Source organism: Hemiscyllium ocellatum, chromosome 8 (assembly GCF_020745735.1).
Source record: "Hemiscyllium ocellatum isolate sHemOce1 chromosome 8, sHemOce1.pat.X.cur, whole genome shotgun sequence".
NCBI classification, from domain to species: Eukaryota; Metazoa; Chordata; class Chondrichthyes; order Orectolobiformes; family Hemiscylliidae; genus Hemiscyllium; species Hemiscyllium ocellatum.
In genome coordinates this window covers 41,897,573-41,913,208 of record NC_083408.1, presented here as the reverse complement: position 1 = coordinate 41,913,208, position 15,636 = coordinate 41,897,573, and the positions used below count along the sequence as shown (strand labels likewise).

The window sequence follows — 15,636 nt, the reverse complement described above, 5'->3', positions numbered from 1 at the left end:
GAGTCTTATACAACTGCAACATGACCTCAGGACTCCGGAACTCAATTCCTCTACCAATAAAGCCCAGTACGCCATATGCCTTCGTCACTAGTGGCCCATTTACTTTTCCTTTAAGGGCTTCAGGTAGCAGTTGTGTGGGCACAAACCTTCCTGGCATGGACTGAATTGTGGTGGTGTTGGTAAAGTAGTGGCGTAGTCAACCATCACCCTCTTGGCTGATTAAGTGGCCACCTACCACAACATTCATCAAAAGGGGGAGCATTAAACTCTGCCCATTTTTTTTCCAATGTCCTCAGATTGCAAATTGTTTCAGGAGAAGGGGCATTTAGCCAATGTTAAGCATTGGTTACAGAACAGAGTAAAGAATAAACTTGTAGCATTTGGGAGTCTAGAATTCAAAACCAAATACCAGTGCTTCAAGATGTTTGGGAAAGTCAAGGACAACTTGCTTAGATTCAAAAAGGACAAGTTCAAAGTAACAACATCGAACAATGCTAAATGGATCAGATTCCAAACAGATCTAGCAACACGAGACTGGGCATCCATGATGTGTGGTGGGCCATCAACAGCAACAGTATTATCCTCCAGCTCAATCTGCAATCTCATAGCTCAGCATATCCCTGTCTCAATCATTATCATCAAGCAGGGAGTCAGGCCTAATTCAGTGGAGAGTGCACTGGGGCATGCCAGGAGCAGCACCTGACAAAACTAAAAATAAGGTGTCAATGTGGTGAAGCTACCAAGCAGGATTACTTGCATGCCAGACAGTGTAAGCAGCAAGTGATCTAAGCTTTGCAGTCCTGTTACATCCAGTCATGAATAATGGTGGCAATTAACTGGAGGAGGAGGCTCCACAACTATCCCCATCCTCAATGATGGAACAGCCCACTAAATCAGTGCAAAAGGTAAATCTGAAGTACTTGTAGCAATCTTCATCCAGAAAAGACGAGTGGATGAAACATCTGAGCTTATCCAGTGATCATCAGCATTACTGATATCAGTCTCCAGCCAGTTCGATTCACTCCAAGTGATACCAAAAAATTGTTGAAGACACTGGATGCTGCAAAGGTTATGTGCCCTGACAATATTCCAGAACTTGCTGCTCCCCTAGCCAAGCTCTTCCAGCACAGTCACAAAACTGGCATCTACCCATCAATTTGGAAAATTGCCCAGATATGTCTTGTACACAAAATGCCGGACAAATCCAACCCGGCCAATTAGTGCCCCATCGGTTTCATCACAATCATCAAAGTGATGGAAGGTGTCATTAACAGAGCTATCAAGCAGTACAAGGTTAGCAATAACCTGCTCAGTGACACCCAGTTGGATTCCACAAGAACCAATTAGCTACGGACTTCATTACAGCCTCATCTCACCTTTAGGATATCTCTGCAGGAGTTCTTCATGGTGCTATCTTAGACCCAACTATCATCAGTTGCATCATGAATGACCTTCCTTCCTACATAAGGTCAGAAGTGGGGATGTTTGCTGATGATTGCACAATGTTCAGCACCATTTGCGACTGCTCAGATACTAAAGCAGTCCATATTCAAATACAACAAGATCTGGACAATTTCCAGGCTTGGGCTGACAAATGATAAGTAGCATCCACACCACATAAATACCAGACAATGGTCATTTCCAATGAGAGACAATACAACCATGTCTCCTTGACATTCAGTGGTGTTATCCCTAACTGAATCATCCTTGTGGTTACCATTGACTGGAAGCTCTACTGGACTAGCCACATAAATACAGTGGCTACAAGAGCAGGTCAGATGCTAGGAATACTGCAGTGAGCAACTCATGTCCTGACTCCCCAGAACCTATCTATCATCTACAAGGCATGTCAGGAGTATGATAGAATACTGTCCATTTGACTAGGTGAGTACAACTCTAACAACGTTCAAGAAGCTTGACACCATCCAGGACCAAGCAGCCCACTTGATTGGCACTACGTCTATAAGCATCCACTCCCTCTACCACTGATGCTCAATAGCAGCAGTATGTACTATTTACACTATGCACTGCAGAAATTCACCATTGATCCTTAGCACATTCCAAACCATGACCACTTCCATCTAGAAGGACAAGGGCAGCAGATACATGGAAATACCCCCTTCTGCAAGTTCCACTCCAAGCCACTTGCCACCCTGACTTGGAAATATATTGCCATTCCTTCACTGTCACTGGGTTGAAATTCTGGAATTCCCTTTCTCAGGACATCATCGGTAAACCTGTATTATGTGGACAGCAACAGTACAGGAAGGGCAGCTAGAAATGGGCAATAAATGCTGGCCAGCTAGCAATGCCCATTTCCCATGAATGAATAAAAGATGTATGGCACAGGAACAGGCCTTTCAGCACGCCATGTCTGTGCCAACCGTGATGGTTCTAAACTAATCGCATCTGCCCGCACATGGTCTGTATCTCTCTATTCCCTGCCTGTCTAAATGCCTCGTAAACTTTACTAATATATTTGCTTTTACCATGTCCTTTGGTAGTATATTCCAGGCACTTACCAACTTTTTCTCACATATCGCCCTTAAGTTTTTCCCCTCGCACGTTAAACCTATGCTCCCTAGTATTTGACATTTCTACCCTGGGAAATAGACTCTGACTAGGCACCCTATCCATGCTTCTTATACTTTTACATACTTATATCAGATCAGCCCCCAGCTTCTGTCAACCTAGTGAAAAAGGTCCAAGATTATCCAAGTTCTCTTTGTAGTTAATATGCTTCAATCCAGGCACCATCCTGGTAAACCTCCTGATCATCTTCTTCAAAGACTCCACATCCTTCCTATTACATGCAACCAGAATTGAACACAATACTCCAAAAGTGGCCTAAATAAATTCTTATACAGCTGCAACCTGACTTGTCAAACCAAAAATCTTCTACAATACAGATACTATGCTTGGATAAAGAAGGTGAAGTAAATGTGATGGTATTGGTATTGTGTTGCCATAGTTTTAGCGGACTTTATGGCTGCTCTCTCATTAGAGAGAGAGAGATGACTGGTGGCGATTTAACCTGAGGGTCACTATACCTCAAGAGACACTGAGAGGAGAGTCCTTAACGGTAACCTCAGCCAGTGTGGCAATTGAACCCAGACTGTCACACAGTAAACATAATATAATGAACATTAAAGTATATGCATGAATTTTTCAGAGGATGTTCTGTAACACATCTCATGGTAAACCTGTTGTAAATCTGCTGAAACAGACTAAATAGTTACCCCTGATCACCAAGTTGCAGAATTTAAAATACCTCTTTTAGTCATCTTTGCTCCAGAAGAGGTAAACCTAGTATCTCACATCTCCTCATAAATAGTTTCTGTCTGGTGACTCCATCTTTTAACTCCCACATTGTTTTTTTTTCTCCATATAATTGTTTAGCTGAGGTCTAGCCAGTGCCTGGTACATATCTTTATTCATGTAACACTGTGTCTGTTTGTCAAACCAAAAGTACTATTGCTCTTTCTTCATATATCTTTATCTACTGGCTCTGAATAATTTTGTTTTGCTAAAGTGTCAATGGAAATGTGCTGCTAAGCTTGCTGATCATGGCTGGGGTGAAGCAGCTACTAATTTGTGAAATCCTTGTGCTGAATTTTAATTTATTTCTTTTATGGACCAAACCAAACAGTTCCTATTTCATACTTGAACGTTTTTTAATCCTGCCTATTTTCATTTAGTTTTCGATCAACCTGGGTACATAAATCCATTTTCAATTGGGTACTTCTATTAATGACTATTTGTAATAATGCACACAACTGTCATTTTATTTGAAAGAGCTTTTTTGATAATACCTGGTAAAGAAGGCTGCCATTGAACATATTTTGGTTTGTAATGTTAGGTGAGAATACCTATTCTGCCAAAAAAAATCTGACTTCTAAAATTACATTGTATTTTGTCATGTATTTTGAGCATTCAGATGCTATTTAACATTGAGAAGTGTATGGTGAATTAGACGTATTTAAAATATGCCTGTTTTTCTTCAGGCCTGATCTGGTTGATTTTAATAAATTGAAGCAGTCTAATGCCACGTACAACTTACAACAGGCCTTTAACATTGCCGAACAACAGCTAGGTGTAACCAAGTTGCTTGATCCTGAGGGTAAGTTACAGCAAGAAGTTTTTACATCTTCGGAGGGTTGGTGTAGACTTGTTGCGCTGAAGGGCGTGTTTCCATACTCTAGGGAATCTAATCTAATTACATATGTACACATGTAAAGTATTTAAAGTGTATTTAGTTATGTGTTTCTCTAAATAGAAGGATAATGATCCAGTCCAGTGTTCCCAACATTAAGTATACACAAAAGGGAAGTTCTGTGTAGCTGTTCAATTCTCTGACCCCCATTCTCTTTCATGCAGCATCACAGATAAGAGTGAGTGAATGGCCTCCTTCTGCATTTGTGATATTCAAATTTTGTATTAGCTTTGAATTTGGATGACTGTAAAATTGATCAACGTTCGCACTGTGTGTCATTTACCATAATGTGTATAACCAACCATTTTGTTTGACACTCATGACAACTTTTGATTGTTAAAGATAGAACCTTATAGTCTTCAATCACATGATGATTTCTTTCTATAGCTGAGAGGCAATTCTTACTAATTCAATCCCAAGTCTAAAGTATGAAATTAAACGTTAATACTTATCTTGATGATTTTTATTTACAGAAAGCAGTGCTTTACTTGTCTGCTTTCTAACTACCAACCCTGTGTCTCAGCAGTCTCTCTTTGTACATACTCTAGGTATTTTATTAAACTCTTCACTTATGAATGTTAATATGATTAACACATCAAAACAGATTCATAAGTTGACATTCGGATTGACCTCCTTTTGCCACCAACCATTAAAACAAAAAGGTTTATTTAATATATTTGATGCTGTAGTCTTTGTCTCTGAATATTGTTCAACCAGCTCAGATTAAATTTTGTTAAAAATGGCTTAGTGCAGATTGTGCCAGGTGTGATGATCAAAGTGAATGTTTTTCTTTTCTGCATAAAGCATGATGCCTGATCAAGAAATAATTGGTGTTTATTCTCATGTATTCCATTTCACAGATGTTTATACGGAGAATCCAGATGAGAAATCAATCATTACCTACGTGGTAGCATTTTACCATTACTTCTCTAAGATGAAAGCATTGGCAGTGGAGGGAAAAAGAATTGGAAAGGTTTGTGTGAAACAGAATTATTTGTAGAAATAATCAGTAAATCCATTTACCCTAATGCAACATCACTGCAAATGTGGGTGAGAAGATTGAATCCACCCTAGCTAGGAGATACCCGTGTGAGTTGCCATTTCTGCCTTAAAAGGGAAAACCGAAATTATTTCATTTACGTAGAGCATCTAGAGGAACTGGAATTGTACGATGCAGAGCAGAGTTTATGGAGAAATTTTGTGGAGGTGAACAAAATTATGAAGGTCATGTTTAGAGACCTGTTTCACTAGCAAAAGGATTAGTAACCAGAGGGCATGGATTTAATGTAATTGATTAAAGATCAGCGGAAAGATGAGTTTGTTTTTGAATTCTGGTGATCTGGAATGTACTGCCTTAAAATGGAATAGATTCAACAGGAACATTCGATAGAGGATCAGATATGCATTTGTAAATGCAATATTTGCAGGAAAGTGGGGAAAGAGCAGAAGTGTGTGATCAAGGGAATAAATGTTTCAAACAGTTGACACATGCACAGTTGGCAAAATGAGCTCATGTGCTGTCATATTCCTTGAGTCATTTTATGTTAAGATAACACACAAGTTTTAAGATTAGTTGTAATTGATAATAATCAGTTTTTGTCCGCACAATTATGTGAATAATTATAAATAAATAAGATTTGTAAAGTTCTAAGCCTGAACTCAATCACAAACTTTGGTTGTGTTCACTAGAATTTGAAAGGCTGAGGGTGATTTAATCAAAGCTTTCAAGATATTAAGGGAAACAGAGTGATGGAGGTGATTGTTCTTATTTATTCTGATTGAGGAGTATGGAATATTGCATGTAGTCTAAAAATTAGAGCTATACCTATTGAGAGGGAACTGTGAAAACTTTTCCATATACAGCATGGTAGAAGTTTATAACACTCTTCTGCAAACAGTAATTGATGCTAGATCAATTGTTAACTTTAAATCTTAAATTGGTAGGTTTTGGTTATCCAAAGATACTAAAGGATTTGGGCAAAGATAAGTATGTGGAGTTCGATCATAGATCAGCAACAATCTCATTGAAGGGCAGAATTAGCTTGGAGGACTAAATGGCCTAGTCAACGTTTAACAAATGGCACTCCAAATCCCTCTGTTCCACCAAGTAATTACTCCTGTAAGGTGAAAGCAACAGCCGTGGAGGGGGAAAGGATTGGAAAGGTTCAAATCATTTGAAAGAATACGTAGCATTGCAGTACTGTGGAAATTTTGAAATTGTTATTTTCTTCTCCAAACCACCTCCATTCACCCCCAAAATTTGAACAAGACCAGTGAAGCTTATATATAGTTAACACAGCCTCTTTCACTTCTGGCTAACCCAGGGTTATTAGGACAATGCAACCAACTTATTGTCGGCTCAAGGCTTGTGAAGTCTGTAATTTATTTTTCTGTGGACTGTTGCTCACTTTTATTTATCTTGTATCTCAATTGTGGAAAATTTGGCATTTTATATGAATAAGAAGGTGTAGGACAAATCAGCATCCAACAGTCAACAATATCTTTGTCTATCTGATTAAATTGGAAGAATTCCAGTCTTTCAATGTTATGAGAGCTCAACATGTCCTACAGTGTGCTATATATTTGTGCAGGTATTGGACAATGCAATTGAAACGCAGAAAATGATTGACAAGTATGAACAACTAGCATCTGACTTGCTAATCTGGATTGAGCAAACCATCATTGTCCTCAACAGCCGGAAGTTTGCCAACTCATTGGCTGGAGTGCAACAACAGCTACAGGCCTTCAACACTTACCGCACAGTAGAAAAACCTTCCAAGTAAGTTGCAGAAGCAGAGCTGCTGTGTGCTTCAGCATCTGCTTACAGCATTTTAAATGTTTTCTGTTGCAGAACTACCTTTGATGTTTATTGTCCAGTGGAATTACTCAATGCTTATTAATTGCACATTCTCCCCGTGTCCTCTGGGTGCTCCGGTTTCCTCCCACAATCCAGAGATGCGCAGGTTAGGTGAAATGGCCAGGCTAAATTGCCCATAGTGTTCGGTGCATTAATCAGGGATAAATATAGGATAGGGGAATGGGTCTGGTTGGGTTACTCTTCGGAGGGTCCAAGTGGACTTGTTGGGCCAAAGGACCTGTTTCCACACTGGAGGGAATCTGATCTAATTGCACCAAGGCCATTGGTGATAACAGATGAAGCAGATTGGAATAGAAGTCTCTCCATTAAAATTGTACAAAAGTGTTATCAGGATGGTACTGTTGGTCTTTAGAAGGCCATTTTGGTCCAGTTAGATTCCCACTAGTACACGGTACACAGGTAAAAGATGCTCTTTTGGAAACCTCTGCAAAAATAATCTGCTTTCAGAAGCAGAAAGGGCCTGCCATATCAACATTATTTAGAGGGATCATCAGTTACTTTTTCAGTTTGGCTGTTGCCACAATTCTACAAGTTTGTGTTGCTTCTACAGTGGTTTCAAGTTTTCAAAAGCTGACAGAGTGCTATGTGTGGTTTGGTGTGATGAGCATTCAGGGTCGTTTGTCTTTCCAGCAGAGCTAAGATGCAAGAATAAAGTAAAGGTGTGAATTTTGTGTGAGTGGTGATTATGCTCGTTTGGCACACCACCCTCATTCCTGAAGAAGGGCTTATACCCGAAATGTCGATTCTCCTGCTCCTCGGTTGCTGCCTGGCCTGCTGTGTTTTTCCAGCACCACATTTTTCAACTATGGTACAGAGTGTGAGGCTAATAGCACAGCCATTTCAGACATAATCATGAGATCATGAGGGCAGCATGGTGGCTCAGTAGTTAGCACTGCTACCTCACAGCACCAGGATACCAGGTTCGATTCCAGCCTTGGGCGATTGTATGTGTTGTGTTTGCACATTCTCCCCGTATTTGTGTGGGTTTCCTCCGGGTGCTCCGGTTTCCTCCCAAGATGTGCAAGTCAAGTGAATTGACCATTCTAAATTGCCCAAAGTGTTTGGTGCATTAGTCAGAGGGGAAACAGGTCTGGGTGGGTTACTCTTCGGAGGGTCGGTGTGGACTGGTTGGGCCTAAGGGCCTGTTTCCACACTGAAGGGAATCTAATCTAATCACAACATGTCACCCGGCCCTCTGGGCTTCACCGCTGGCATTGAACTCTGGTGCCTTCTGAATGTGTAGCCTCCATATGAAAATGACAGCTCCCTTTCTTTCACTCTCCTTTGCCAAGGTCTCTAGGTCAACCCAGATATCTTGGAGCCTGCGCAGTGCTATTATTCACTATTTCCCAGAACAGATTCATTTCCTGAACAGCTGCCAATATCTGCAGTAGCCACAATGCATCTCCCCTTTAAGCAGTGCAGGCTGGCTTTAACTGGTGCCAGCCACCCGTGGTTCCTTTCTGTGTAGGCATCCAGCCAATTAACAGCACGTGGCTGTTTAGTGATATCATTGAAGTGATCAGGCAGACTGAAGTCTGCGTTGCAATTAATGGCCATGAATTCATTGTGATTCTCGATCGATTGCAACCAGATTTGGCCCTCATTACATTCTTTTGTATAGAACATGGAAAATGTCTTTATGCCTTTAAATAAATTTACCAGATCCATATGTAAATCAAGATATGACTAGGCTTTGTTACTAAGGAGGGCAAATGTCCGAAGGAAGCATAAGAGTCAGAATGTGCTGTAAAAATTGTGCAGTTCTTGTAATGCTGCTATCCCATCTGGTCAATTTATTTCAGTAGTGAAAGGCAAGGGTCTGTTTCCCTGCTGTATATCTCTATGACTCTAAATCTGATTGATATAAGACTCCATCTTTCACAATGTCATGGACTCTATGGAACTTAGACAATAAGAAGCAAGGGGCAGGTCTTTCGGCCCCTCAAACCTGCCCTTCCATTCAACCAGAATGGGGTTGATCTTCCAGCTGAGCATCATCACCCTGCCCATATCCCTTTGAAACTATTTTATCTAGAAATCCCTGGGTCCTGTCTTGAAAATACTCAATGATTGAGCCTCAACAGTCCTCTAGAGTGGAGATTTTCAAAGGTCCTTGGCTATCTGAGTGAAGAAGTTCCTCCTTATCTCTGTCTAAAACTTAGAAACTTATGCTGTCAAGGTAACCATGGATAAAGTGTGTGGCATGGTGAATGGGCGGCTCAGTAGTTAGCACTGCTATCTCGTGGAGTTAGTATCTGGGTTTGATTCCAGCCTGGGGTGACTCTGTAGTGTTCTGCACGTTCTCCTAGTGTCTGCGTAGGATTTCAATTGGGTGCTCCAGTTTCCTCCCATAGTTGGAGCTTAGGAGGTTGAGGGGTGACATTATGGAAGTTTATAAAATCATAAGGAACGTAAGTGAGGTGAATAACTAAGGCTTTTTCTCTAAGGTGGGGGAGTTCAAAACTAGGGGGCATAACTTTAAGGTGAGAGGAGAAAAATTTATAAAGGACATGAGGGGCACCTTTTTCCCACAGCGAGTGTTTTTTTACACGTGTGGAATGAACTGCCAGAGGAAGAAATGGTGGATATGTGTACAGTTACAATGTTTAAAACACATTTGGATAAGTGCATGAATGTGAAAGGTTTGGAGGTATGTGGGCCAAATGCACGCTGCTGGGATGAGTTTAGTTTGGCAACATGACATGATCTAGTTGGAGCAAAGTGTCTGTTTCCATGCTGTACGATTTTCCTTCTCTAAAGATGTGGGGATCAGGTGGATTAACCATACTAAATTGTGTGTATTGTCCAAGAGTGTGCAGGCTAGGTGGATTAGCCATTGTAAATGCAGGGTTATGGGGATAGAATGGGGGGTTGAGTTGGGTCTGGGTGGGTTGCTCTTTGGAGAGTCGGTGCAGACCTGGTGGGCTGAATGGCCTCTTTCTGCACTCTAGGGATTCTATGATTCTAAATGCTGTGTTGCCAGTGCCTCCACAATCCAAGAGCAAAATATTGTAATATCAGCGGAATGGTTAATTTCAGGCCACTGGCTCTACTCTTTTGCCTGGCATAATAAATACACATTTTCTTCCTGTTGATTTGGACATTGTTAATGCCAACTTAATGTAGCTGACAATGGAATTGTGAAGAACATTTATAATGGAGGGGAACCTGTCTCCACCCCTACCTCCCCCCCCCCCAAAGCAGAAATTGAATCATGCTGATTGATATGTTGTTGATGCCTCTGCCTTTTAACACCCATCCTTGTCCATTCCAACTGCATTCATCTCACTCACACTTGCTGGCAACAACAGCTGTCATTGTGATAGCTGGTCAATTGTTTTGTCTGCCACTGCGTAGTTTCCTACACGTACTGATTTGGGACTTCCAGCCAGAAATCAAATCTTTCAGAGTTCGAGAAACAGGCAAAAAATCTTCCCCAACACTGTCCCCTTCAGTTGGCACAGGTGATTACATCCAACATTTCGCACTTACCTCTGGCATCCTCCCTGTCCTTCTGTGCGGTGCCAAGTCGCCATTGAAAATCAGCCAAGAGCCTCCCTGTCAGTGCAGTGCTGTGTAATCAGCTTCTGCCTATGACCAGGTAAAGGTTATGAACCAGTTAAATGTCAAACTATGTTTGTTTTACATTCCAGCACGATTGGATAAATCAATGCAGCAGAAGCCCTTTCAAATGGCTCATACACTTTTAATCAGCATTTTGTTTCTCTATGCAATGCTGAAGGTGGAGTGCATTCTGTAGAAGACCCAAGATTTAAGGCGTACAAATAACCACATAAAGCTTGAACTGCTTGATCACTTTGGTGCCTAAAATAGACTTTAACAATAACAAAACTTAAGCAGCAGAACTGCACAGCATTGCTTTGGCATCTTTGCTGAAAGGACAAATGAAATATTTTCTCAAATTGTCATGGCTCTCTTCTCAGCATGAACACTAAGGTCTAATTTCCAGTGCACAGTTTCAGAACTGTTGTAGCATTGCTTTTTGGTTTTAACGTATTCTTTCTTTTTGAATTGTATCAAAAATGACGAAAGCTGCCATCCTTCAACAGGTTCCAGGAGAAGGGTAATCTCGAGGTGCTACTGTTCTCCATCCAGAGCAGGATGAGGGCAAACAATCAGAAAGTGTATACACCGCATGAAGGGAAGCTCATCTCCGATATTAACAGGGTAAGAGCTTCCTGCACTCACAATTTGCACCAGTCTGTTTGAGAATGCAGAACAACCCAAACGTGTTTAATCTTTTTAATTGTGATTGAATTTAACCCTTGGATAAGGGAGATTTACAGAGGCATTCTAATAGAGCTTTTCAATTAAACAAGTATACTGGGGAGAGTTTGTAGGTATAAAGGGTACATCAGCGTTCTATTTGTCATTTGCAAATAAATTAATCAGATTAAATGTCCCATGCAAACATTCAGTTTTAGGTTCCATATATGGCTAAACAAATTTTGATTGTTATTTAACTTGTGTTCAAAAGTTCCCTTTTTCAAAATGATACTTCAGTAGGTATGTTGTGCAAAGTGAACTCACTTGTGTTTTCATTCTGAAAATGTTCATTTCAATAGGAGACTTCGTATATTTTCACCCATTTTGCTTGCTTCCTCCTGTTGTACAGAGTTTGCATTTCTGATATTCCTTGCAGATGTCTCTAAGTGCGTTGTATGAAGTAAAACACTGTCAAAAGTTGTCCCCTGTGCTTGCAGCAGAAGTGGGTTATAGATACTTCATATCATTCTGAGAAAGCCCACATTATTTTTATTTGCTCTCAGGATGTATTGTCATTAGCAGGGCCAGCATTTATTGTCCATCCCTAATTACCCTTTATTGACCTTTTCACCAAACAAGGTGAATTGTATTTCATCAGTAAGTTTTCCGAACAACTTTGTAGGACATTGCAGGCTTGTGAAGATCCACACTGGATAGTGGTTAACAGTGGGATCTTAGCTCCCTGTTTAAAACTCCTCTCCCCAACCTGCAGACACTGAAAGCCCACATTTCTTTCCTGATAGAAATCCTGAAATCAGTAGAGGTAGAGGATCAGACAGGAGTGTGCTCTGCTAGCGTATTAGAAATGATGAGCCCTTCTTTTATGTTTGTGATCACATTGGAAACTGAGTGCAATGTAAATGAGCATTCGATCACAATTCTAAAACTTTTTTGGATTGTTTGGATGAAAAAATCTTTTGGACACTTTCTCCCTCAATGTTACTTGGGTACATTGTGCACTTTGTGTCGTTTATTCCACGTTCTCATAGTCTCATGTATTGCCTTCAGCAATGGGAAGTCAATGAAATAACCAGGTTGTAAATGCCATTTAGGAACAGCTCACAAAAATGCTTGGTCATATTGGCATAGCTGAGAAAATTAACCCAAGGACATGGGATTGAACCAGCAGTTCACTCAGTGTCCTGGCTCCGAGGATTCCATGACACTTTAATATCACACCAACATTTTCTTTTCTGTGAAACCAATGAATGAGGGCAAGGACATTCACATGGAACAAGCAATTTCAGTTCACTGAATTAAATCAGTTTCACATCAGCCAAGCAAAAATGTTTTTATTAAGTGATGGCTTATCTAACATCTCATCATTTGTGACCTTTGTATCTGGTGAATACGATTAGGGCTGGGAACGGCTGGAGAAAGCAGAGCACGAACGTGAGTTGGCCCTGAGAAATGAACTTATCAGACAGGAGAAACTGGAGCAGCTGGCTCGCCGTTTTGACCGCAAGGCACTTATGAGAGAGACGTGGCTATGTGAGAATCAGCGGCTTGTTTCGCAGGTAACAAACCATTTCATTTAATCACAGAAAATGAGCAACAGATATACAGTGAGCCAATGGGTAATGCCGTATTATTAGGAACATACTGAAAGACCTTATCAATTTGCAGATTGCTCTAAGCACAGACCCCATTTATCAATGAAGATTTTACAGTCTGTTCCAGTCTAAATTTGGTACAATGTCTGGGAGTTACTGAGAAATGTAATTGCGCAGAATTATACTCATGTAACCATGCTTTATAGTTCCTTATTCTGTGTTTCTCACAAATTTCAAATCTGTAATTCCCCTTGGGACAGGCACCATATTGTAGTGAGCAAACAATGTGCCAGTGTACTAGTGTTAATGCTGTTCACATGAAGGTGAAGCTCAAATGGCTACTCGTTCTAATTTCCTTTCCATCTTCGTGTGAATGCAGTTGAACTCCAAATGGCGTTGCATGTGATTTTAGAATGGATTTATACCATTAATTGCCTGTTTTCCAGTTGTACAACTGAATATATGAGAAATCAGCATGCTGTGCCATCCATAATTAATCAATTTTATTTTTGACACAGAAATGATATTCAGTTTTAATGGCTGATGTAAAAACATAGAAGTCTAGGTCGATATGCAACATATTCAGAAACTTACACTTGCACCATCTTTGGTCATTTTCTTATAATATAAAAGTATTTGGATAGAAAATTGTAAACATGTGATGTGTGTAAAATATCTATAATGTGATACATGATTTTTGAAAGGGTATTTCATTGCCTATGGAGTAGACATGTTGTCATACTTAGTGTAGATAATTGTAGGAATTCCTTTCTGGTTTATTATCAAGTGTAGTTGATAATATTTTCAAAGGGTAATTTGGAACTTTATTATTTTCAGGAACTATATTGTTAATGTCTACTATTTGTTTTGTAATCACTTCCCAAAACCAACTCGCCTTGCTTCCTCTTGTTATGCATCCTTAACTACTGAAATGACAGATACAATGGTGAACATGCCACTTTGAAAATGGGATAAGTTTATGTATGCACCAAAATGTGCAGCTCTGCCCTGCGTAACCTGTCATCATAAAACCAAAGGGGAGTGTAGCAGGAATTCATGGTAGTTTTATCACCAGACATTATGTTTAAGCTGTGACATTCTTATAAATGCTCACTTGAAGATCTTTCCTGTGTTCTGGTGACTCATTCGCTCAGCTAACGGGGTAGCTAGAATGTGCTTCTGAGTAGGCTCAACAACACAAGTTTAATTCCCATTCAACTGGAGACCTGCCTCCATGCACTGCCCCTAAGACTGAAAGGCACTGGCCAATGACATGACAAAAGCTATCAAGGAAAATGGCTCAGAATGAAGCATGAGCAGAGAATGAGCCAAGGATCTTCCTTTGGGCAGACTACACATATGCTCTGTCCCTACCCATCTGACTATACCTCAAAGATGGCAAGAAACTTTTTTGCAGTTTCACTGTGTTACACAGTGAAACTGCTTGGAATAGTTATTAGTGGTGCTCAGTATTATCTTAAAGTTATTAATTTTGTAGCATTGGCATAGATATAAGTGAATGTTTTCAAAGATGTATTCAACATAATGTCACAATCTTATGTCTTTGACTCTGTGCCATCACCCAGAGACTTTTTTCACAAAAAAAATATTATTTTGTAGCAGCAATTCAGGATGGTGAAGGCAAAGTATTAATAAAGTTCTTTGTCAGTTTTACTTGAGTAGTGTACTGCATTGAATCAGTAGATAGTTTATTAGAATCCATGAATTTGGCTGGCCCCTCAGACATACATTCCTTGTTTAAGTTGAATGTTGTAACTAAAGGACTGGATCTTGCTGGATGGCAGCCTGTTGTAGAATTTTAGCTCGACTGTTTCCTGTAGCCTTTAGTTCAAAATATTTTTCCAGCACATCTTGTTGGAATGCAAGTTGATAGCAACACCATGCAGGGCCTTAGTGAACATTGGAATTGGGATATCTCTGTAACCAGTGCAGCTTCTGAATTGAGAATTATAGAGTCCCTACAATGTGGAAGCAGGCCATTCAGCGCAGACCCAACACCCCCACCCTATAACCCTACATTTCCCATGGCTAATTCATCCAACCTATACATTCCTAGACGCTATGTGCCAGTCCACCAAAACTGCACATGCGTGGACTGTGGGAGGAAACCAGAGCACCCAGAGAAAACCCACACAGACAGGGGGAGAATGTGCAAACTGCATACAGAATGTTGCCTGAGGCTGGAATCGAACCTGGCACTGTGAGGCAGCAGTGCTAACCACTGAGCCACCATGCCACCCCAGTGAGAAAGGAATAGAGGAATACCTGAGGAGGTGGATGAATTACAGTAAAATCAGCTAAAAGATAAAGGGAAGGAAAGAAATATTTAGATTAAGGGAGTGAAAAAAGGTAAAGAAAATTGAAGAAGCAAAATTAAAAATATAATTTGATGTATTTAAAATCTCTAGTAACAATTGACTGCATGCAGGAATGACATTGAGCATTTTAAATTGTCCCCTTTCGAAGTCGAAATAGTTGCATTAGCAGTTATCATGTTGATGAGGTGATTTGTTACATTTCAGGGTTGCTGTTCTGTTAGGAGTTTAACGGGTAATGTGAAAGTTCATCAAGATTTAGCAATAACAGTGAGGTTGAGGGCAAGGTGCTATTGGTGACGAGAAAGTAGCAGAGTGGTGTAAATCTGCTGGCAAGTTTTGGAGATGTGTAATTCAGCTGTTGTA

At 40.3% G+C, this 15,636-nt stretch overlaps 1 protein-coding gene across 5 annotated transcripts in view; it reads left to right on the top strand.

Moving 5' to 3' along the window:
• The window catches only part of LOC132818130 (spectrin beta chain, non-erythrocytic 1-like), a 269,507-nt gene that overhangs the window by 142,770 nt on the left and 111,101 nt on the right, over window positions 1–15,636 (top strand). For all 5 annotated transcript variants that reach the window (XM_060828851.1, XM_060828852.1, XM_060828848.1 and 2 more), the window contains 5 exons: window positions 4,005–4,120; window positions 5,074–5,186; window positions 6,805–6,992; window positions 11,165–11,282; window positions 12,740–12,898. In XM_060828851.1, the coding sequence (XP_060684834.1) occupies window positions 4,005–4,120; window positions 5,074–5,186; window positions 6,805–6,992; window positions 11,165–11,282; window positions 12,740–12,898 (694 nt within the window). The remainder of the gene's footprint in view (window positions 1–4,004; window positions 4,121–5,073; window positions 5,187–6,804; window positions 6,993–11,164; window positions 11,283–12,739; window positions 12,899–15,636) is intronic.